General features: G+C 36.5%; 2 protein-coding genes across 10 annotated transcripts in view; both read left to right on the top strand.

Annotated features, from left to right (window-relative positions):
- Window positions 1–15,708, top strand: part of LOC114472966 (ankyrin-1-like) — a 68,492-nt gene extending 52,784 nt beyond the window's left edge. For 3 of the 9 annotated variants that reach the window (XM_028462290.1, XM_028462287.1, XM_028462286.1), the window contains 5 exons: window positions 695–766; window positions 8,758–9,358; window positions 9,426–9,552; window positions 10,209–10,262; window positions 12,687–15,708. In XM_028462290.1, the coding sequence (XP_028318091.1) occupies window positions 695–766; window positions 8,758–9,358; window positions 9,426–9,552; window positions 10,209–10,262; window positions 12,687–12,749 (917 nt within the window). In that variant the 3' untranslated portion in view covers window positions 12,750–15,708. Of the gene's footprint in view, window positions 1–694; window positions 767–4,112; window positions 4,303–8,757; window positions 9,359–9,425; window positions 9,553–10,208; window positions 10,263–12,686 lie in introns of those variants that run through there. The other 6 variants (XM_028462288.1, XM_028462289.1, XM_028462291.1 and 3 more) reach the window with 6 other exon arrangements.
- A 2,855-nt stretch (window positions 15,709–18,563) lies between these two features.
- LOC114472974 (eukaryotic translation initiation factor 4E-binding protein 1-like) lies at window positions 18,564–24,417 on the top strand. The gene is made up of 3 exons (XM_028462303.1): window positions 18,564–18,832; window positions 23,804–24,001; window positions 24,073–24,417. Exons 1-3 carry the CDS (start codon window positions 18,694–18,696, stop codon window positions 24,102–24,104), a joined length of 369 nt encoding a protein of 122 aa, XP_028318104.1. The 5' UTR covers window positions 18,564–18,693; the 3' UTR covers window positions 24,105–24,417.
- Window positions 24,418–26,138: the final 1,721 nt, after the last annotated feature.

The raw sequence follows: 26,138 nt of genomic DNA, 5'->3' as shown, positions 1-26,138 counted from the left end.
TCTACCACTTTTACACCTAATGTCACATATGTTGACCATTATTGTCACTTTTAACCTCTTTTCACCAGATTTCATGATTATAAATGACATTTTAACCACATTCACCATTTGTCATGTCCATTATTTACCAGTTTAAAGTAATTGTTCCAATATTAACACTTTGAACCATTTTTACCACTTTTCTGTCTGTTTTTGTCCACTTTAATTTACAACTTTTATCCAATTTCTGTGGTTTTTGACCATTTTTATTCACTTTGAACCATTTTATTAGTGATTAAAACCATGATTTCCATCTTTAAGATGACTATAATAATAATAATAAACGTTCCTGGATAACAGTGGATATTATTCAGATGAATAAATAAATGTGGTTATCACAGATTCATAGAACAATGGACCATCATTTTACTGACTTTATGGATGGACATGTGAATAAACAGTGTTTACAGTGGAAATAAAAACAAACTTTAACTATTTACATCTTTTTTTCGGAGTTAATAACCTTTGATTTATTGATCTCTGAGGCTGACACTGTGTCTCTATCTGATACATTTTTTATTGATAATTGTAGAGTTATTAGTGCAGGTGATAAAGGTGAGTAGTAGAGTGTATTGATCACTATCCAGCCCATGAACAGCTCCCTCTAGCGGTGAATCAGGGTAACAGTTCCTATCCTTGTCTCTGTTGCTCTAAGAGATGACGGACATAAGGCGTCAGCGCCTTGTGCACAAGCCTGGCGTTATTAGAGCCCCGTTTTTCAGAAGGGGTAAGTGGAAGCTCCGTGGGCTGCATGGTGGACTGCTGCTGCTGCTGCTGCTGCTTCTGACATGAAAAACAAAACAAAAAACAGACCATGATGATGATGATGATTATGATTATGATTATGACTCCACCAGCCTTTGGGCAGCATGCACCACGAACACTGAACCACTGAGACTGTGTTTGATTCAGCTTCATCCTGAACATCAGCTCCTCTTCATCAAAGGGGGAGGGGCTTCTCTTTAATGACAAACATGTTACAAAAAACCACATCTGTAATATATATTTATGAATTTTTAAAGAGTAATGGTCCAGCAGCCACAGTGTATAAATACACTCTAAAGCAGGTTATGACTGATTATTTTAGAGGAAGTTTCACAGAATCAATCATTGAGCGTTTGGAGAAATTCAAGATTCAATTTGGTCAATTATAAATTATAAAGCTATTATGTTGTATAACATATCAAATAATGGGGAATTAGAAATTTCTCAATTAAAACTGTCTGTGTGTGGTTGTCAACCTGTGGGACGGCCTGGGGGAGGGACACAAGCAATCGTTTTCATATATTTAAATCAATGTACAATCAATCTATTTTATCATAGTATAGAGCTGAGGAAGAGTAATAAACCTAACATGTTTAGCGTCATCAAAGATGTTGTATAAGTGAATGAATATAAGCCTTGTGTATGTAATTAATATTACATTTATGTGTAGAATAATAATTAATGTATGGAAAACTGAATGAAAAATGATAATAAGTGTTACTTCCTCACTCTCTTTCTAACAGTGTATTTATTTATGTTTATCTACAGTATTTATATTAATACATGTCATGTATATTAGCTACAAATGGAATAATGTATGTATACATACTACAAACTGCTCAAAATAAATAAATACTTGAAAATAAATAAATAATTCAATGAATGAATAATTAAATATAGGGTTTTCAAGGTCAATAAATTAATTTGTGATGACCATAAGGTTGTAGGTCACTCATTTTATGGAGTTATCGCTTGTCATAAACTATTATGGTACACATATAGGAGGAAATGTGAGTACATAAACATGGTATGTTTTACAACACTACAAATTACCTTTATTGAGTAAATTACATTAACATGGCAACATGGTTTTATTATTTAAGAGCAACAATTTAAAACCAGCAAATCAAGGAGTCCCATCGTATATAAATCCTACACTTTTTTATTGTCATAAATGAATTCCTTGACCTTGAAAATCCTATATTTGATATATTGCTCAACAAAATCGGTCAAAAATTGACCAAATTAGGCAAATATATCCAGCTGCAGACCCGCAGGCCCTCCAAACCACGCCCATCCAAATCACGCCCATCCAAACCACGCCCATTGTGGCGACGACAACACAAATGAAACGTTTGCAGCGTTCAAAACACGCCCCCTTTGAGAGACAATAGCGTAAGTAAGTAAATCATGAATAAATAAAAAAAGTAACAGTTTAATTGTTTTGGTCTCATTACGTCATTAAACCCCAAATAAAGTTGGTTTATAGTTTCTCTTTATTCAAACGTTGATTAATATGCTAATTGTAGCTGCTACATGTGCTACTGCTATGGTCTTTAATGTGATCAACCTGCCCACTAACCATATCCTTCACGTTTGAGGCCTGCTGCTGCATCTGGACCAATCCCAAATTAGGAACAATTACAGATTTAGGTATTTTCGGCGGCCATCTTGGACGCCATCTTGAAGTTCTCCAAACCCTCAATGATGTCATTTTGTCATCATCCAGATTCTTTTGGGGCATTTTTGGGAAGGTTTGTTTAAATCAGGGTTTGGCTACTGGACTATAATGACAGATTTATCTTTAGATCACGTGTGTGTGTGTGTGTGTGTGTGTGTGTGTGTTGGGATGGAATCACTATCAGTGCTGCTATAGAGATACTTCATACCTTTATTTGATCTGTCCCCACACCCCCTCCTCTCTCTCCTTCTGATCATTTCTTTCTCTCTGAGAACAAGACAAAATTTCTCCATTTGTTCTCGACAGACGCAGATACGGTTTATTTTCCCGTAGCTCGCAGTCTGCAAATTTTGCCTTTTCCTCAGGCTACGTCGTTAGCATATTACGTCTAGTCTGGTCTGTTAGAAGGGTTTATAGGAGGGATCATGAAAAATTGTCTTCACGCATGAAAAGAGTCACATTTTTAGTCATAATAATTCTCAATGGTGTCGCCATATTGGACAATTCAAAATGGCAGCCACACAAAAGCAGGTTTTTCTGTTACTAGCCAACCAAAAGTCACGTAATTAAAATTAAAAACACTTTTCTAAGGTTTGGGACCTCAGGGATTCTAAATGTGATGCTTTTCTGATGGTAACATTTACTGGCATTCTCATATTGGACAATCTAATATGGCTTTGAATATTTCACTTTTATGATCAAAAATGTTTTTATTTGACAACATCTGACATCCCAGATCAAGCTGTCCTTGATACCTTGGTTCTCCTAGAGGAAGTTCCACAGAATCAGAATCTGGATGATGCCAAACTAAAAATCATTGTGTTTTGAGAAATTTGAGATAGCGTCAAAGATGGCCGCCAAAAATATCAAAATCTATGGTTGGTCTTAATTTGGTCAGTTTGTCATGCAATATATCAAATATAGGGTTTTCAAGGTCTATTTATGACAATAAAAAAGTAGGAGGAATTATATACAATGCGATTGTTCTACTTCCTGGTTTGAAAATGTGTTCTTATGTTGTTAAATAATAAAACCATGTTGCCATATTAATGTAATTTACTCAGTAAAATACACTTTGTAGTGTTGTAAAACATACCATATTTATGTATTTAAAGATATTCTTGATTAATGTATTTGTGAGATGTCAGGGAACACGTTCAATGTTAAATATTCATGTTATACCGTCAAATAGGCATCATATTTAGATCTTTAATCCTATTATTGTTGATTTAAAGTTTTTACTGTTAATTTTAATGTTTTATTGATTTTAAACTGTTTTCTGTTACAGTTTTTTAATAATGTAATGACACTGAATTACCTTGTGAATGAAATGCGCCTTACCATGAAATATTTAGAATCCCTGAGGTCCAAAACCTTAGAAAAGTGTTTTTAATTTTCATTATGTCTTTTGGTTGAATAGTAACAGGAAAAGTTTTGAATTGTCTAATATAGCGACACCATTGAGAATTAAATGACTGGAATCCAGCAGGTCATAAACTGTACATATGAATCATTTCATGCTTGTAGACACTTTTCTTCCCTGAACAGACCAGACTAGTCTTTCTCTGAGAACCTGAGACATGTCACCCACTCCTCTTCCTCCTCCTCCTCTTCCTCTTCCTCACAGCTCTTCCTGTCTGACCTCTGACCTCATACGACCTCATGTTGACCTCTGGGCCTCCTCCTCTCTTATCATCTTGTGTTCCCGCGCTCCTCCTCTCTCACTCCGTGGAGCGAGGATCCTCTTCCTCCTCCTCCTCTTCCTCTCTGAGATCCAGTTCTGTGTGTTTAACAGTCTGTGCACGTGCACGTGCACGTGCATGCTTTGCTTTATATCGTCTACGCTTGTGTTTGTATGTTTGTTACAGACCTGGGGTTTGCTTGAGTATTTGTTCAAATTCCTTCATATCTTTGTGTCCACATACATTGTATTTATTACATGAAGTGTTTGAAATCCTTTGAAAAATATATTGTAATAATATAGCTTTAACAAATCTAATGAACAAACACGTCTTACCCAGGTTTGTTTGTTTGTTTGTTTGTACGAGTGAGATTTTTTTCATCAATAAAGTAAAAATGTTCCTTTTTATTGATAAATTCTGAATATAAAAAACGCATTTAATATAAATTAATGTTTTCATAATACTGTAACAGTCCAGTGTGCAGCAGATAATATCCATGACACAATGTTGCTGTGACACAAAGATCTTCATTCATGGACAAAATGTTTAGACTTTATTGTGTTCATTACGACAAATAAATTACAAAAAAAGTATTGATTACTAAAAATACCACAGTTAATCATTTTGGGGGTTTTTTTCACTCCAAACATAGTGGAACCTTTCTAATGTCACTCGTTCCTGGTATATCATAATACTGATGCACAGAACATGAACCAGTCGTTGCTTTGCTTTGTGGGCGTTAATTTTAGTTTAAATAAAAACACTGGATGAAAAATAGTCACGTTGTGTGAAAACTGATAGAGAAAGTTTGTGAATCAGTGGAGCTCTGCTAGCCTCAGCTAGCACCTCAATGCTAAACATCTAGCAGCTAGCACCTCAAAGCTAAACATGTAACAGCTAGCACCACAATGCTAAACATGTAGCAGCTAGCACCTCAAAGCTAAACATGTAGCAGCTAGCACCTCAAAGCTAAACATGTAACAGCTAGCACCACAATGCTAAACATGTAACAGCTAGCACCTCAAAGCTAAACATGTAGCAGCTAGCACCTCAAAGCTAAACATGTAGCAGCTAGCACCACAATGCTAAACGTGCAGCAGCTAGCACCTCAATGCTAAACATGTTCAGCTAGCATCTCAATGCTAAATATGTAGCAGCTAGCACCTCAATATTAAACATGTAGCAGCTAGCACCTCAATGCTAAAGGATCTCTGTGAAGTGTGTTGACATGTTGAGCATTGATGTGACAGAAATGTAAATTCTTTGCATAATCAATGCTTTGTTTAAATATGGCCGCTCCACGCACATGTTGACACACGCTCACTGCAATGATTGTTTGCGTCTTTACAACATCTCGTTTCAGTGAGTAAAAGCGTTTTGGTTTTTCAGCCTTAAATTTTCAGGGTCTCAATATTCAGTGCATCCCTAATAGAAAGGGATATATTTTAATATCTATAACTATTAAAGACGTTACAGCTACATTTGTTCAGAATCAATTTGACTTATTTTGTCCTCGTCTGATGTGAGTCTGTAGATCATCAACATTGTTCCACTTTATCTGGAGAGGAAAAACTGCTGTAAACTGTAATGTTATTTCTGTACATATACAGTGTAAATGTATTATTATTATTATTATATAATGAGAGCTATTACTGTCGCTAACGTTAAGTCCTCTTATCTTCTTAAACACTGGGTGTGTTTTGTGCAGTGTCACGTGTTGTGCAGTGTGTTGTACTTTTTTCTGTAAATTTTTTCCGTCCCCACCTCCATGTTGTGCCTGTGACACGTGTGTGTGTGTGTGTGTGTGTGTGTGTGTGTGTGTGTGTGTGTGTGTGTGTGTGTGTGTGTGTGTGTGTGTGTGTGTGTGTGTGTGTGTGTGTGTGTGTGTGTGTGTGTGTGTGTGTGTGTGTGTGTGTGTGTGTGTTTAAACAGTAGCAGGGATGGAAACCTGCTCATTCATCTCATCTTTCACCTCATTCTGACCATGTCAACCCTTTACCATCCCAGAAACACACACACACACACACACACACACACACACACACACACACACACATGCATTAAACCCACGATTCATTATCAACACTGTAAAAAAGAATTTCACCTTCTAACAATTATAGATCTACAGTTTTATTTAGGATGAAATGATGTATTCTATATTATTGTAATGTTATAATGTTAATGCTCACTTTCCCACCATCTTATGTTGATATATGAATCTGAAATACAATTTTATATCATATAAATTGATATTTATAGTCAGTGCTAAATAAATGTATTAGACCACCTGTTGTAAAAATGAGAAAAAAACATAAATATTTCAGTAATATTTGAAACTAAAAATGTTGTGAGAGCTGTATTGAGTAGCTAGTTAGCATAGCATAGATTGTTGTTATGGTATAGAGTGGGCGTGTCTTAACTAATTAAATACTTTTTTCATTGGTTAATAACGCGTTTACATTAATCAGAGCTACTATATTATTATTATTTCTAATAACTACACTGCTACTCCAGATCCAAAGCTTAAATACAAATACAGTCACATGCAGACATTTGTATTAAAAAATACTTGCATTATTTGATTATTTGTGACACATTTCAGTAGATCTTCTAAATTAATAATCTTTCTTTTTTTTTTAATCAAAGAATTCTGAAACGATGAAAGCAAACGCATCTCAACTTTAGAAATAATAATTTAAATAGAAACTAAGCTCCTACAGCTCTCAGTAATAATTCAAACAGTACAGTTACTCACTAGAACACAAACGTTAATTTTAATTCTTTTTTTGATTGTGTGTACTTTTTTGTTTGTTGCCATGGTAACTTAGTTAAATAGGAACAATAAACAGTTTTGAATGTAGCGTTAAATCAACTCTATATCTAAAGTTTCTGTGTGAGTGTGAGATTTGATTTAATTTTTTTGATATGTTGGGACCAGTGTGAGAAATGCATGAAATGCTATGCACCAATCAAACAGCAGCACCGTGCACGGTGTGTGCACGGTGCTGCTGTTTAGCACATCCACGTGTGTGACTAACGGGTTGGAACGATAGCTCGTGCTAACGTACACTGACTTTAAAAAGCTTTATTTAAAATCATATTAATGTGATGAACTCATCATTGTAGGAAGAGTTCGTCATAAGAAAGTTTATCTATTCTTTCTTCACAAATATCGTGCCAACCCCACGTTCAGTTTAACTCTTCGCTCTCTCTCACCTTTTATCTTTATCATCTAACCCTGGTAGCCAATCAGAGCCCTGCATCCATCATGTCACTAAACAGATGAGTATGGAGGCAGATATGATGCAAAATATCAGATCTTTGAGAATGTGATGTGAGAAGTTGAAGAAAAAAAAATGTTTAAGAAATCACACAAAATAAATTTTACGTCACGAATGACGGGAAAAAAACGTGAACCTAGAGTTGAAATTTAAACCCAAAGAAAATATTGTATATATAGAATATATTCTATATGATCTGAATGTGAAGCCACAGAAAAAATATTCCTAAATGTGTCGATAGATTTTTACACCAATAAAATAAGTTTTATCATTTATAAGAGGCGTGTTAAACTCATTTTAGTTCAGGGGCCAAATATGGAGTAGTTTATATCAGATTATAGGGAAAATTAGTAATTTAATCATAATTGTACTCTAGTTTGCACTTTTACGTATAAATAAATGATAAAATATGTACAGTACTGGTAATATCAAAGCAATAAGTGACACATTTCAGTCCCTGCAGGATCTTCACTTTACATTTATTAGATTTTTGACCAATTTTTATGTGATTTGGGGAAATTTTGTGGAATAATTTGAAGAAAATTGCAGGATTTTGGAGAAATGTAGTGCTTTTAACAATATTAATAAAAAATGATTGCCATCATGTGATAACGGCTGTGATGGAGGGAAATGTGGAGTTTCAATGAATTTGTGTATTAATTTGGAGAAATCTATAACTGAGTTAGTTGCTAATTTATTATTACTCGTCAATTTGATTTCCAGGCAACCCCACGCGGGGTCACGACCCCAAGGTTGAAAAACACTGGTCTACACATTTGTGAATATATTTTCTGTGATCATATATAAATATATTCTATATTATATATACATTTATTTGTCTTTAAATTTGAACTACAGGTTCATGTTTTCCCATCATTTGTGACATGAAATTAATTTCACACACGTTTGTGGATTTTTTTACATTTTTTTCCCTTTAAGTTTTCACACGTTATTTAATATAAAATCATTTCTACCTTCATAGATTAGTTTCACACACACGTCTCTACGTCCCAATACCAGACATCAAAAGACAGATTGTCAAAATATCATAAATCAAGACGTTTATTAGAATCAAACCAAAAGCTGTAAACGTGCAGTGGGCGGAGCCTAATCAGTGACATATTGGACTAGTTTTGATGGTTTCTGCTGGTTGATTGGGACAAGGCTGACCCCCCCCCCCTCCTCTCCCCCCGTGCTGGTTTCCTCCCGTAATGGAGAAACCGTGACCCCGCCCCCTCCCTTAGCCCCGCCCCCTGGCTGTACCCGCCTGGTGTTAGTCTCTCTCTTGTCGCTTCTGTCTTCCCTCCAGGTTTTGGGCTGGTCCAGGAGGAGCTTCTGTCCCCCGCCTCCATGCAGTACAGCCTCCCCTCTCCTCTGGGGGCGGAGCCATACTGGCAGGAAGTGTCCAGTCTGGAGTGCGCCCCCATAGCCACCACAGAAGAAGACACGCTGCTGGAGATGTCTGAGGTCCAGGTGTGGCCGGCGGGGGTCAGTCCCTCCCTGGTCACCGTAGAGGACTCCTCATTGGATGGCAGCAGCAGGGCGGACGACTCTGAGGGCGCCACCCTGTCCCTCCCCTACAGCCTGGGCCGGCCCAGCAGCGGCGCCAGTGGGGCCAGCGGATCCATCATGGAACTGGAGGAGGAGGAGGAGGAGGAGGAGGGGGAAGTAGAGGAGGAGGAGGGGCTACAGGAGCCCCCCAGCGCCCTCGCTGACAGGGACAGAGTGAGGGCGAGTGGTGCCGTGCCCAAGGTCAACCTGAACGGCCAACTCGGAGGTCAGAGGTCAGAGACCAGGAGAGGAGGAGGGAGTGTTGGGCGGGGCTCAGTGGGCGGAGTTTGTGTTGTTACAGGACAGCAGGGGGAGGCGGAGAGACAGGGTCGGGGGTCCGAGCACAACGGGGACAACTGGTGAGTTTACGATGCACATGAACGTTTTGTTTTACTTCCTCTAATTGATGATGCACTTCCTGTTCAGGAGGGTTGGAGGCGGAGCATTCCAGCCGTACCTTCCCGACAAAGACCCCCTGCAGAGCTGGGGGGGCTCGGCCTCCTCAGGGCGTGACTGTGGCGTGCACACGGCTCAGGACGCTCTGCTCCACACGGTTTGTGACGCACGTTTTACGTTATACGCAGTTCATGTTAATATTTACCAAAATAAGAGTGTAAAAAATACTCAAGTAGAAGTACTGTTACTTTACTGAATGTGTACTCTAATACAAGTACAGGTAAGTTATACATAAAATAGTACTCAAAGTCAAAGTTATTAGTTACTTTCACCCCCCACGTTTATTGTTGGTAATAAATCTTGGTACGGGTCCCTTACATACAGTAAACATCTCATGTAGAAACAAATCTATCACAATTAGAACTTCACTTATTTTCCACAAAGGCATCTGTTAAAAATAAAAGGTTTGTCAAAATGTACAATTATTTTTTAAATAAATAAAAACATAACCATTCAAAGCTGTTTTGGTGCCATTCTATACGTTTAATCTGATTGGTCGGCTGTGATGTGATGCATTTGATTGTTGTCTGGTTATTTTATTCTCTGTAGTTTCACAATGTTGATTGTTTTAAAATTAAAATAATCATTTACTCATTAATGGTTAGGTGTAGAAACGTAATGAATTACTTTACTTCTAGTAAAATTAGTGATTTACAAATATACTCATATAAGTACCAATAATAGCAACTCAGTTACAGTAACGTGAGAACTTTAAGGTTGTGAACATGTGATGAATTGTTGTGTTTGGTGCAGAGGAAGGAGAAGGAGGAGCATGTAGAGGAGCGTGGGAACGTGATTACTAGAAAGGTGAGTCCTGTGTCTGTCTGTCCATCTGTCCATCTGTCCATCTGTCTGTGCGTGAGAGCAAGTGATTTGGTCACAGCTCAAATGTTCTAACGCACACGACACACAAAACACCAAAAACATACAAAATAATGACAAATATACACAAAATCACTCCAAAAACACAAAAAACAAAATGACCACAAATACCCTAAAAAATAGCCACGATGTAGGTTTAAATTTAACATTTTCAGTTACATATAACATTTTGATTTACATTAATTTTGTGTTTAGTTGTCCTTTAGTGTATTATTTTATCACTTTGTGTGCTTTTGTTGTGGTCTATATATTTTCAGTCATTCTGTGTGTTTTTAGACACCATCCATTTCATCCTTTTACAAAACTTTGTATCAAACTAAAAAGAAAAATACACAAAATGACAACAAAGATGTACAAAGTGATGCCATAAATGCACAAAATATGTCCAAAAACAGACAAAAAAACCCAACAACAACAGACTAAACTCTTTGTTAATGATCAGATTGGTCGTTATTCTGAATGAATGTTGATCATGTGACCTTCACAGGTCAGATAATCACGTTTTTTATTCACTAATATGTTCCAAAGTCAAAGAAATCCAACCCTCTGATCTGATGTTGAATCCCTGGTGTTTTTAGAAGGAAAGGTGTGAGTGACCTGTTGTTAATCCTCCCTCCTCTAGGTGGTGGTAGAGGTGAGGAAGGGCAGCTCTCTATGCTCCCCCCCCCCCCCCCCCCCCCCCCCACACACACACACACACACACACTCAAGCACTAGTGCATCCCAGTGCTTAGAATAGAACTATTGGACTCTAGGGTTTAATACTATATGTATAATTTATTAGTGCACATGTTCTCTAATGCCACATTGAGTCTACAAACTGAACTAAATAACAAAGATCAATGACTTAAAGCAATTATTTTATCAGATAGACACAGTGAGGTTTCATGGATCAATAAATTAAAAATCATTTGCTCAAATAAAAGATAGAAAACGTTGACATTTCTGCTCAAAAGTCGTTTTGATTTCCACTGTAAACACAAGGTTGAGCAAATTGCATTGTGGGAAGTGGAGTTCTGTAGTTCAGAGGTTCTCAACCTTGGTGTCAGGATCCCATTTTGTGTTGCAAGACACTGGGAAAAGGGTCTCCAGATGCCTTCAAGGTACTAAGAATATTTTCTGAACAATTTCAGCTCATTTTTGCAACTACACCAAACTCATATTTTTATATATCCATATATTTTTCTTGCCATATTTTTGCTCCTTTTAATGTATTTTTGCTACATTTCTCCCATTTCTGACACTTCTACATCACATTTCAATGACTTTTCTACACATTTTTCTACTTTCCAGACATGTTCATCACTTATAAACCATTTCTACCACTTTTACACCTAATGTCACATATATTGACCCATTATTGTCACTTTTAACCTCTTTTCACCAGATTTCCTGATTATTTTTGACAATTTAACCACATTCACTGTTTGTCATGCCCTTTATTTACCAGTTTAAACTAATTGTTCCAATATTAACACTTTGAACCCATTTTCACACTTTTTCCTTCTGTTTTTGTCAACTCTAATTCGTAACTTTTAACCAATTTCTGTGGTTTTTAAAATTTAATTTCACCACCTTTTCCACCATTTTAACCCTTTTCTTTTTTTAAAGAAAGTGTCTATTTGCCGTATGGACAACCCCCAGGACTATTGGTACGGTTCCTGAAGTACACGTACGTAGCGTCTTAGAGTTATAACCCAATATCACAGCAATTTTTAGGGTTAGTTAGGTTTAGTCGTAGTCATGGGACCTAAACTGACCAATGAGGGGCGCTGCGTACGGATAGAATGTCGGTATATTGATACAGCAACCGTACAGATAACCACTGCATTTTTTAAATTAGTCATAGTTTAGTTAATGTCACTGAAAAAACATTGTAGTCGACAAAAACTGTGACAAAACTTGACAAAATGAACACTGCTGAACATCCCACAATGCAATGCACCAAACTTTTCCCACAATGTTTAGAGTGGAGATCAAAACAAACTTTTGAGTGACAATTTCAAACTTTTTCATCTTTTTTTAATAAACAGTTTTTGATTTATTGATCGATGTGATGTATTAATCAGATAAAAACCTTTCATCTCCAGCAGCTTTAATGAATTTCATTCCATATCCAAAACTGTGTTTTCTTGTCTTATTGTCCTACTGTAGAAAGGAAATGATTAAAGACTCAATGTGAATCACAGTAACTCTATGTTTTTATTTCATTTAAATTCAGAAACTCATCCACAGAACCAATCAATCTGTTCACAGTAATGAACGCATGGTGCCATTTGTTTCCTAAGCTCCGCCCACTCCTGCTCCATGTTTGATGAACCTTATATTGAGACTCTTTGTGTTTCCCAGGACAGGAAAGTGACTGTCAAACCATCCACTGCTAAACCCAGATCTGAGCGCAAAGGGAAGTGAAACGATGGAACAGAACAAATGAAGAAGCAACAGAACTGAAACAACCACAAACAAGAGATGATCTTGTAGTTTTATAACATTTGTAAAGCAGAATATCAACGATGGCATGAGCGTTTGTTTTTCTATAAAAAATAATCAATGTTAGTAAAACACCATGAAAAAAAAACAAAAAGCAAACAAAGTGCTTCCTGTGAACTGTAATCGCATGCTGACTGATGGTGCATGCCCTTTGACCTTTGACCTCTGACCTTTTCAACTGTCATCATCTGCAAACTAACGGAGCCGGACCCGAGCTTCCTCTGGCCCCGGGCCAGGCCACGGACCTAGTTTTGGCCCCAACAGTGACTCTACAGCCAAAAGTTCCTCCCTGGATGGATGTGTACGCTGACCACGCCCCCTGCCTCCCCAAGCCCCGCCCCCTTCCACACATACGCTCTTATTGTGACGTTATGCACTCTACGCTCTGTGGACGCCGTGTGTGTGTGTGTGTGTGTTTATGCATGTCTTTGCTTCTAGCTTTAATGCTGAGCCTCGGCCTCTGATTGGCTCATGGTCTCCTTTGATGTCACGGTGAATGAGACGCTAACCCATCGCTCTCGTCCAAATGCCGTTTCTTTAACGCTCACTTCCTGTCGTCGTCCACTTTAGGTTTTCAGGAACGTCTTGTTTTCCAAAACAATCTGTTTTTCCAGATGTTGGGAATGTTTTCTATGGAGAACTTCATCCTTCCTTAGAACCTTCTCCACGCTCTTCCACCGTTTTACCCTCGAGTAGCGCTCGTCGTCTTTGATCTGATCCTCGAGCAGCAGCAGCTTGAGCGTATACAGTATATGCAGTAGAATCACACGCTCTGTGTATGCTCACGTCTTTCCTTTGATGTAACATGGCTTTGATGTGAGATGGCCGAGGCCCACATGACGCCGTGTTCGTCTTCTCAAACTCTGACCCATGACCTTTGAATTGTCAGGACGTTTGTATGTGACTCAAGCACAACTCGCTCATTTCTATCATCGCTTTGTGTTAAAGTCAGAGACGTTTGTCACAGCAATAATGACCAAGAAGTGTGTGTGTGTGTGTGTGTGTGTGAGTGTGTGTGTGTGTGTGTGTGAGTGTGTGTGTGTATAAAGTGAGTCTTTATCTAGACCAGACACGTCAAACACAAAACTTCCACCATTTGGAGCAAAAATAGTAAATAAGGACGTCTTTGATTTCAGACGTTATGAGTGACTTTGATCTGAGCATTTAGTGACAGATTCAAGAGCTTCAATTTCCTTCATTTTGTGTCCAATTTTTTACTTAATTTGAGGGATTTTGTGGAATATTTTTTAAGGATAATAATAATTATTATTATTGTAGGATATTGGACAACTTTAAGAGTTTTGTCCATAATTTGAGATTAAAAAGTGTGGGAAAACATTTAAATTAACTGGTCATTTGGACCGAAACATTTTTTTGTAAATTCTGAAGGAAAAAGTACAAATTTAAACAAGATCCCGATTGGTGAATAATTGGTCGAGATTCCTTGACTTTGCAACTAATTTGCTGGAAATTTTCACTGTAATTTGACAGAATTTGTGAGAATATTTCCAGGTTTTTTAAAGTAAATGTAATAATTACAGAAAGTTCATTGGGTTTCTTTTTGAATAGGAAGAAAAAATGAACTTTCTGGAATTATTACGCTTAAATCAAGGAAACATCAAAGCGATCAACAGACGCCTCTGAAGGAGTCTGGCAGTTCACAGTCGAAAGATGTGAGGAGTTCAAAATAAAAAGTTTTAAATGAAACCTAAACATATCTCGTTTTAGCTTTGAAACTGTTTTTGTTCAGGCTCAGTTCTTTAGTTCTTTGTTCATTTGTGTCTCTGGTCTAGATGAAGGGGCTTAGACAGGTTCAAACTTGACGTGAACGCATCCGACGTCGCCCTAGTGTTTTTTTCTTTACCATCCATCCATCCATCCATCCATCCATCCATCATCCATCTTCACCTGGTGTCCATTTCTCAGACACTTTATGCAAAGGCCTGAGGCAGAAGGAGGCAGTAGCACACACACGTTTATAAAGTACTGTAAATGAAACTGTAGCCTGAGTGAAGGGTGAAGCATCTGTTCTGATCACTTTATTAACGATCAATATCCACTCATTGATTGTTTTATTCAAAGACTTTTTACAGGAACTAAAACACATGTGAAGGTATGTTTAATATTTCGTAATAACTACACATCTTTGTGTTGTTTTTTCATGACATTCAGTCACTCGTGCGACTATTTTGTGCTGACACGTCGTTCTCTACAGCACGAGAGCTAAAAGCTCACGTTGTTCCAGTTCATCCACCGGTGAATATTTCTGTTTTGTAGCGTGTACATAATGAACGTTATAAACCAATGACTGCATGCATTTAAGCTAAAAACTAAAAACTATCAGGTTAGTCGTTCAGCTATAGTCCAGCTGTGAGTTTCTTCTTCTTCCTCTGTTGAATGTGACCACATGTTGAGAACAGATTATTCACTGGTTTGATGTACTCGCTCTAATGCAGCACTATTTTAAACTGTTTAGCACTTTTTCTCACAACCACATGGATCCCAAAATGCATTTAAATCAACTCATGCACTAGAGATGATGTAAATATTATATATATTTACTTTAAGTGTAACTTTGAGTTAGTTCTGTACTAATCCTATTATTCTAGTATTTGTCTAAATTAAGGATGCACCATATTGGATTTTTGGCCGATATTTAATATGCTGACATTTTGCAGAGATCATGTACTTTCTGTAGTGGAATTATCAAACATATTTATTCTGCAAACTCTTTATCATCATGTTGTCCTGATGGATAAATACAGACATTACATTACTACCCACTTATTTGCTTATATTTTGTATTTCAGTGATAAAAACAGCATTTTTATAAAATCCAAGCATTGTGAAATTAATAAATCCAGTGAATAATTCCAACTTTGAGATTATTGAGTGTCAGTTTATTTCCAAACACTCCTGTATTTTGCTCCTGATTTATGCTACTGCGTCGTTATGTTTTCTGTGTAATATTTATTTTCTCCTGCGGACCGCGTTGAATGCTCTAAAGCAGACATGAGCAACTGGTGGCCTGGGGGCCACACGTGTCCCTTCATCCAATTTGTCTGACCCCCCAAAAGTAAATGCACAAAATGACTCTAGAAAATATGCAAAATTAAAGAAAAATATGCAAAATGGTAATGAAAACACAAAAAATGACACGTAGACATGACGCAGAGGTTAGCCAACAGCACTTCGGACTCGTATATCGCACTAATAGCGATATACGATATAAAACTCGATATTTATAACTCAATAAAGTCTGACGAGAAAAACAATTCTATGTTAAATTTGCTGATGCAAAATAGGAACATTTATTAACAAACAGCTGCACAATTTGTTCCTCTTTAATCTTTTTCTCCTCTAAGGGACAGCATGTGTGAGTGAGTTGTGTAGTGTGGTTGGTTTAAGGTCAGAAATCCATCTAATTGTGCTTTTCATGTTGTTCATATATGAAGAAGTGTACCAGTACTTTAATTTTTTTTTAAGTTATGAAATACAGTTATTGAAGGCGATATTGTAATTTTCTTTATCTCTAAAACAGAAATCTTGACATATCTTGACTCTCAATATATTGCCCAGTCCTAGCACACATAGGCTTACAGCGTAGGGATTTACATCTACGTAAAGTATGTAGCTATGGCGTTGATGTAGTAGCATATATCAGGCTTTATACACGATGTGACATTGCTTAGCCCCGCCTCTCCACAGCTGACGAGGCGTCTACGTATATGTCTGTGTTGATCAAGAAAGCAACGCATGTTGTTATATCGGCAGAATGTCCAATATTTAATTTTAAAGCTGATATTGTCGATAACGAGCAGATAATATCGTGCATCCCTCGTCCAAATATTTCCCCAGCACCAACTGTTGAATATTTATTTGTTTATTTTATTTATTCGGTTTAATAAATAAAATATCTTTTAAACTAAATCACCTTCACATCTATCATCACAACCAGAAATGAAAACTATCGATAACGTTACGTTTCATTTCCGATGCTTTTCATGGACCGTAAGGAACTAAACGTTCAAACATTACTCTATTTATTCTGAGGAGGAAATCCAGTTCCTTCCAAGTTAAAGTTTAGCATCTCTCCTTTAGTAACAGAGCTCTTGAGCGCCCCCTAGCGTTAGATATGGATTTTGAATCATTGTTACTGCTGTATGGTAATAATCAGGGTTGTTTAAAGCAGATTGAACTATTCACTCCAGTTATGATCCAATCTATTCATGTCACTCTATGATGTCAGTTCTAGGTTACTAATGCAGTATTAAACAAATGTTACGTTAACTTTTCCAAACATCCAAAAAGGTCGTTTAGATCTTTCGATTCAGTCGATCGTGTGCAATCAAAAAACAAAGCTTTCCTCTACCTTGTTAATGCATGGTATGCAAGTGTGTGTGTGTGTGTGTGTGGTTGTGTGTCAGTGGATGGATGTGGTTGTATGTGTGTGCGATGTAACGCTTGGTATCCAACCATAACTGGATTAAAGGGAAAATGGCATCGACGTAAATAAAGACGTATAACCTGAGGAAAAAATGTAAAATGAAAGCGACGCTCGCCTCCTAATCCATTAGAACGGATACATGACCATGTAAACGCAATATTCATATTATTCTATCCTAAGGAATGCAAATGCACACATGCACAAAAAAGAGAAAAAGATGTTTCTTTGAAAATATATGTATAAATATATGAGAAAATCTATTTCATTAGAATGCTATTCACCCTGTTAAGAGTTGTTCTGGATGTTCTTGAAGCATTAGCTAGCATTAGGCCACGCCCACTTCATTAAAGGGCGTAGGCTCTGTAGCTCCCATCACATTTTTACTTTCTTTTGTATCGTTGGAGAGGCTGGAGACTAATGTGAACATGTATATGATTCAGATATGTATAGATCATTTTACCCTGTACACCAGCTCAGACCATTTACAAGAGGTAATAAACAAAGATGTGACAAACTGTTTCTCGTGTCTCTTAAAAACTCACACAGAGTCAGAAAAATGATAAACAAGATACTTATAATCACATTCCTCTTTTACATGACATCAACAATTCTGGTAGTCAGTGTATGTATTTTATCAAAATACACAAATGACTCCAAGAACACATTAAACAAGAAAAATAAACAAAATGAAAGCAAAAATTCGCTATTGGCTCTAAAAAAAAATACAAACAACCAGAAAACACACACTGACAACAGAAATTACTCCAAAAATACACAAAACTAAAAAAATAAAAAACAGAAAATAACAGGGAAAAAAATCACAAAAAAGAAAAATACACAAACTCACAGCAAAAAGTCACAAATGGCTCTAAAAACACACAAAACATTAAAGAAGAAGAGAAATACACAAACTGACAGCAAAAACACACAATGAACTCCAAATACGATACCAAATAAAGTACGTAAAATGACAGAACAATTCATAAGACAAGAAAAATGCACAAAGTGACAGCAAAAATGAAAAAAAAAACAAAAACAAAAGCAAAAATAAACTCCATGACAAAAACACATAATAAAACACATTTTACAGACAAATACACAGTATGACTCCAAAAACACACACACACTTCATTTCTCTCTACGTTCATGATCATATCGGTATTAATAATACCTAAATATCACACAATCACATTTCTGTCAGTAAACTTTTATTAAACGTGTGCGACGCAAAGCCTACAGATAAAAACTACATTTCCCATCATCTGTCCCGCCCCTTGCTCTCGGCCAATCAGAGCTGTGGGCTGCACGTGTCCATGTAGGAAGTGTTGTTGTGGTTCCGCTGTCCGCAGCAGCACGTGGAGCAGCGGTTACACGTTCATAGTGTATTTACACAGACATACACTAGCACACATTAACACTATGTCAGCGGGGAACCAGAGCAGTACCAGGAGCAGGGACATTCCGGCCGTCCGGAGGGTCGCGGTCCATGACGCGGCTCACATGCCCCAGGACTACAGCAGCACTCCCGGGGGAACCGTGTTCAGCACCACCCCTGGAGGTCAGTGGGACTATCAAAGAACACACTACAGGCCTTAGTTACACACTATCTAAAGAAGTATTTATAGAACAGCTGTTACACCACACTGTTGTTACTCTGATGCAACATGTTTACCATAGCTGCCCCCACACGATTTATCACGATACATGGCTGCCCTTTCGATATTTGGATCAGTGACATCACACCTTATTAAATATTCTGTCCAATTACATTCCTTTTAGTTCATTTATTTATTTTTTTAAGTCAGGGCCAGGCGATATATCAAGATTTAAGATGTCCATATCTGCCAGCACTAGTTTAAATGCATAAGAAGGTATAAAATAATTAGTAACGTCAACAAAAAATGTGACTCTAATATAGTTATTTAATAAGTTATTCAGTGTCTAAATATCATGTGGTGTGACTAGTCTGTATCTATTATTTATTTATTTTCTGCTCTATTTTAGTTTTATTATAGTCCTGTATATGATTACAAAGTATTTTTATTTCCATCATAATATTCATGCAAACTGTACCCGATGATAAATATTTTATTAAATATAATGAAGTGAAATTGAACCATCTATTTCACTAGTGTTGTGGTTTGATGGTCATTATAACGTTTTTAATTTCCTTATTTTTATTCTCCAAAAGTACAAGTTGAATCACACACTTCTAGAAATATTCTATAAGTGTTAGTTTCACATTTTTAAAGTAAAAGCACTTTAAAAAAAATAAGATTTTTTTTAATAATCCAGTTAAAGATATTCCATTCACAGAACCAGTTTAACTTAAATATGAAAAATATACTCATAACTAACGCTGTTCACACAAAGTATTAAAATGACTAATGTTTACACTCTGATGTATTAAATAATCTTTTTTTTTTTTTTTTTCTGATCCAGCCCTACTTTTCTCTTTATCACACTGAATATTTAGATATGTTTGGACTAAATTTTGCTTGATGATGATGATGATGGTTATTTTAATTTTAGCAGGAGAACCACATTGAGAATGATTTTTAATATATTTTACATCATCTGTTCATAGTAGGGATGTAACGATTAATCGTAAGGCAGTTAAAAATTGATTCATAGGTATCACGATTGATATCGATCTTCTGAAAATTGAATTGCAATACTTTTTTTTAATCAGCAGAGGGCGCTATCCAGAAGTGTAGGCGGCGGGCGGAGTCTGCTAATACTTTCTTTCTGGCTGCCTTCTACTCTTAAATATGTTAATAAATGATTCATTACCCCTTTAGCACCGAAAGAATATCTGCAATATTACATGAATATCTGTAAAAGTCACGTTATTCTATTAGCTCTGTCTGCTAGCATAGCATCTCTTCTTCACTGCTCGATTAGCTGCATGCCAACTGACCACTGGGTTACCAGCGCCCTCTGCTGGTTCAAACAAATATGACGTAAATCAGGGCAATCACGGTTTTTTTTTTTTTTTTTAAAGTCCAATTGTTAAGGCACAAAATACATTTTCAGTTGCACTTTTAAAAAGAAAAAGAACTATTATGCAGTTTTGCATTGTTTATTATAAAACCAGAATTAAAATTAATAAGCTTCTTCTTCATTTGTATTATTCCTTTATTTATTTAATTCAAGATTTATTTTTAGTTAATTTGCATTATTTTGAATAGTTTATCAAGGGATTCTTTTGACAATGAAAAATAAAAGGAAAACAGTACAGTATTTTATAGTTTTTTTCCCCCTTAAAAAAATAAAGGAATATTTTTCAATCATCATTTGTCTACAGTCTCATTTTGTAAAATAAATCGTGAGAGAATCGTATCGTGAACCCAGTATCGTGAATCGAATCGTATCGGGAGTTGAGTGAATCGTTACATCCCCAGTTCATGGAATAGAAAATAGATGAGTTCAAGTTTGTTTTTGTTGTAAAATCAATATAATAAAGCTATCATACAACCAGAGGTCAAATTTGAGTTTTTTATGATTTAGAGATGCCAACTTTGGTCGTTTACTCACTAATTGGTCGATGCCGTCGTGGTCGACCAAGATTTTCATTGGTCGACCAGCAACGGTATCGGTTTCAATACCTTTTAAAATAAACTGTAATCCACTTATATATGTGATAAAGATTAAATATCAAATATAATGTATTTATTGCCTGAACGTGATTCTGTGTGAGTGCTGGCTGCAAAAAAATAAATAAATGAAAAAGTGTTTCATCTGTCAGCACAGTGTGAATGAATGAATTAAGACAGGCTTGAAGCACAAGCATCCGCTATTAAATCAATCCTTTTTCTGCACAAGAACATGGATTATCCTTATTTGATACGTGGATTATGTAAATAGATTCACTGTTGTCTCTGGCTCCGCTGCTGAGTCACTGTCTCCTCCTCCTCTGCTTTTCTAACTACAGGAATAGTGTATTTAATGTGATCATTAGGGTTGTAACGATTAATCGTATGGCAGTTAAAAATCGATTCATAGGTATCACGGTTGATATCGATACTCTGAAAATTGAATCGCAGTACTTTTTTTAAACAGCAGAGGGCGGTAACTATTTATCTATTTATCCTTCTCTTGTCCAGAAGTGTTGGCGGCGGGCGGAATCGCCAAGTACTCTCTTTCTGGCCGCCTTCTACTCTTAAACATGTTCATAAATGATTCCTTACCCCTGTAGCACCGAAAAAATATCTGTAATATTACGTGAATATCTGTAAAAGTCACGTTTTTCTATTAGCTCTGTCTTCTAGCATAGCTTCTCTTCTTCACTGCTAGAATATCTGTATACCAACCGACCACTGGGTTACCAGCGCCCTCTGCTGGTCCAAACAAATATCTGATGTAAATACAGTAAAATTACCTTTTTTTTAAAGTCCAATTGTTAAGGCACAAAATACATTTTCAGTTGCACTTTTAAAAATAAAGATAGTTATTATGTAGTTTTGCATTGTTTACTATAGAACCAGAATTGCATTGTTTTGAATAGTTTATCAAGGGATTCTTTTGACAATGAAAAATAAAAGGAAAATAATATAGTATTTTGTAGTTTTTCCTCGAAAAAAAATAAAGGAATATTTTTCAGTCATCATTTGTCTACAGTCCCTTTTTGTAAAATAAATCGTGAGAGAATCGTATCGTGAATCGTATCGGGAGTTGAGTGAATCGTTACATCCCTAGTGATCATCATTTGTTTTCTCCACCAACTGCGTCACAAACACATCAGATCAGTGATACGAGGTGATAGAACAGGTTCTCCAATGCACCGAACCACAAATAGTGCTGACACTACAGTGTACGTTGACTGGAGGCGTGGCACAGGCAGCAGGAAAGTTCTGTATTTAGTTTCACTGGTAGCCATCACTCCTTCACTAGCAAGAAAAACAATGGTGGACTTTTACTAAGGTTTTCATCAGGTTGGGGGTGGAGTCCATGGGTGGAGTTACCAGCAGAGGGGAGGGAATTTTATTTACAGATTTATCTTGTGACATCACAAATGTGTAAAATTTGAAATGGAGCAGTTTTCTCTGTGCTGTAAAGACTGAGATACACAGTGTGATTTTTTTTTTCAATCGTTCTCAGCTCAAACTGTGCGACTCATGTCCAGAGCCCGAATGTTTACAGCTCACGATTCATGTTCTCACACTGTACGGACCGACACTCTGACACCATCTGACTGCTCACACTGTGTGTGTGTGTGTGTTGGGAACACACACGTCCGCTGCAGCTGATGGAGTTACTTTGTTCACATTGATAAGGACAGTCAGCTGATCAATAACCACTAGGTCACAGGTGTGTAGTCAGGTACTGTCACATAACTGTTTATAAACAACTGATCTGAATTCATCTCCCTACAATGGTTCTCAACCTTGGTGTCGAAAGAATATTTTCTGAACAATTTGAGCCCATTTTTGCTTATTTTTACCCTTTTTCTGCAACTACACCAAACTTAGGGGTGGGAACCTCTGGGTACCTCACGATACGATACGCAATATAAAGCTCACAATAACAATTATCTCACGATATGACGATACTGCGATTATCAATATATTGGTCAGAAATCAATCTACGATAATCTATGACATAACAAGAAAAAAAGATTAAGTGAAAAAATACTATTTTTATTTTCTATCTCTGAAAGACAATAAATATAAGAAGTGTCCTATGAACAGTGAGACTATTTTAGTGCAACATTTCTGTAAATAAGTGTCAACATACCAATGTAAACTAATAAGTATCTCTAATAGTGCTTTATGTAAACAATAAATAGGGTCTTTATTACCAGTGACATCATTATAGTGAAATATTACAGTAAACAATATATTAATTCCTTCAACAAACAGTGACGACGTACCTGTACATTTTAGTGAAAAAACAGAAAAGTTTAAAAAAAATTAAAAAAATCGATAGCGCAAGCATATCGATAATCAATTGTGCGAAAAAATATTGCGATATATCACCGTATCGAGATATTGTCACACTCCTACTCACCATATTTTAACCTATTTTCATCACTTTTTCTTTCCATATTTTTGCTCCTTTTAATTTAGCCAGACATAACAGATCGAACACTGAGCAGGTGAAGATGATTAAAGCTGATCACGTTCTCACCGCTGCGCTTCACAAAAAATGGACGGAGCTTCACAGACACAGCAAAGTTCAACGGGCACTAAGAAATGTGCGTCGGACATCAGAAACAATGACACCGTACCCCTCTTCAAATCCATCTCTTCCAGTCAGCCCTAATAATTGAACTCTGTAAATGTTTCCTCTGTCACCTACACTGTACATTGCTTTTTTTCTCTGTATTTACTGTTTTTATTGTAAAGTAGCTTTTAAATTAAATAATTGTTAAAAAAATATATATTTTTACACTAAAAACATTTGTTTTTAATGTAACTTTATTGTTTAGAAGTTGTTTTAATCTTAAATCCCATCTTGTGTTTATGTATTTCTGTTTTTTTCTTCTTATCTTGTTAAACTTTATCATATGTCTCCGTGGTGCGTTCAGGAACCAGGATCATCTACGACAGGAAGTTCCTCCTGCAGTGTCGGACGTCTCCGTTGGCGCAGACGCCTCCAAATCTGCCCGACATCCCGGGGGTGACGAGACCCCTCAAACCAGAATCACCCAGAGATCTGAACCAGGAGCTGAGCAGGAACAACCTTGAGCACGGCGTGCATGGCGTGCACGTGGAAGAGAGCGCAGGTGAACAACAATAACTCGTTGATGGAGTGTTTTCATTCATTAAAACATTGTTTTTCTTTTATTATTTTTAGGAGAAGACGCCCAGTTTGAAATGGACATCTGATATGCGTTTTCTAACCTGTGGTACTTTACATAAGCACATGCATTTATTAGGAATATTTTTTAAATTTCTAACAATCGATGAGGAGTGCAGTCAGATGTGTAATCTGATTACATTCCATCTGAAGAACAGTGTGTGTGGTGCTGATTAGTTTAACTGTACTGAAGCTGTGATGCCTGGTGCTGTTTTATTTCTTTTATTTTTTTGTTAATGACATATTATGCATGACCTGGAGGTCATTTAAAAAAATATGATGTCATGACTTCAAAGATGTCTTTAATTTTATTACAAGAAATAAACACATCAGAACACCTGAGGATGTTTTTTTTTTTGTGTGTGTGAAGTATGAGCTGCAGTAAGGGGCGTGGCCACCTGAGGGCACCAGAAAGCAGCTGAAAGAAAAAATGCTAACATCATTGGAAGCATGACACGAGTCACATGACCAAATACTGTACACAAAACCATTACAAAAATAACAAAATACTACTCAAAAAATACACAAAATGACAAAAAAAATAATAATACTCAAAATTACTCCAAAAACACAAACTGTTAACGCTCTGATTGGCTATTTTAAATGTTGATCATGTGACCCTCAGATCATCTGATTCAAACCAAACAAACATGTAGTTTATGTGTATTGAATAATTTTAAATCAGAGAAATCATTTTTTGAATGTTATATGAAGATTTCATTTGGACTTTTTTCAGGAAATTTACTTTGATCTCCTGACATATTTTAACTGTCAACTGCCAGTCTTCCTCAGAGGCATCTGCTTATTGCGTCTTTGACTTCCGTGTAATAATTCCAGCATTATTTTTTGAATGTTTGTTGTTTTCCATGTATAAAAGATGAAGATATGAAACTTTTCATTGACTAACCTGATATTAATCATCGTACTTAAAAATATTAGTTAAACCAAAACCTCATTCAAATTATTTCTAAGTGAATGAAATGCTTTTTACAAATCATCTTTTCCAAATTTCTTGTTTTGAAATAGAAGCTTTATTATTTGTGTATATGTATAAAATATATAGGGTAAAAAAAAGCTGCTAATGGAGAATTTGATTATCAAATGTATTTTAATGACTTCTCAAATGTCTATCACTGACTCTTGGATTCATTAAAAGCCCTCTATGGGTTGATCGTTGCTAGTACAATAGAATGTTTCTATTCGTTGAGATTAGATCTGTCACTGTAGGCCCCGCCCCTTCTATAAGAGGAGGGGCTTGTTTTTCAGTGAGCAGTGATTGACAGCTCCATGTGGACTAAGCGACATTATCGTACTGATTAAATGATTAAAAAAAGGCCCAAATTAATTTTTTCAATCTTGTTTTTTACAAATAAAAACCATTTAATGTTGCTAACATTAGCATAACACGTATCTCAAGTTTAAAAATAAATTAAACTATCCATACCATTTTGTACTTTTAAAGATGACTAATTATTGATATCACGATATAGCGCAATGTATATCGTACTGTTTTGTATCTGTATATATCGCATCGTGACATGGAAATCGTGAGTGGCATCATATCGTCAGGTATTGGTGACTGTGTTCTTCTGTGTTGATGTTAGTGACGCTGCTTCTATAATGAGCAGATTCTGGTCTAATCAGATGTTTCATCAGCCTGTGTGTGTGTGTGTGTGTGTGTGTGTGTACAGACACATTAGGTGCATATCCTCGTCTGTCTCTGCGTGTGCATGTCTTATTGTCTGTCTTCCTGATGTGTGTGTTCGTAGTACTCGTTAATATAGCTCAGCTGTGGGGGCGGGGCTACTGTGACTGGACTATTAACTACTCTAGGTGCCACGACCAGAATCAAGGCATTTTTTCTCATTTTCCCCTAGTGGCAGATCAATAAAAACCTGTGTATTTATACTTTAACCCATTGTGTAGAGACATCCACAACACTTGGTTCATATGAACACGTTTTTTATTCACTCTCAGAAACAGGAAGTGAGGCTCAAACAGGCCCAGTAATAATAATAATAATAATAAGTTAAAGCAGGTTGTGCTCATGTTGATCTGTGACC

This window comes from Gouania willdenowi, chromosome 12 (genome assembly GCF_900634775.1).
Source record: "Gouania willdenowi chromosome 12, fGouWil2.1, whole genome shotgun sequence".
In the NCBI taxonomy this organism is placed as follows: domain Eukaryota; kingdom Metazoa; phylum Chordata; class Actinopteri; order Blenniiformes; family Gobiesocidae; genus Gouania; species Gouania willdenowi.
Note: the sequence above shows the minus strand (reverse complement) of the source record. Positions and strands in the feature narration are given on the sequence as shown.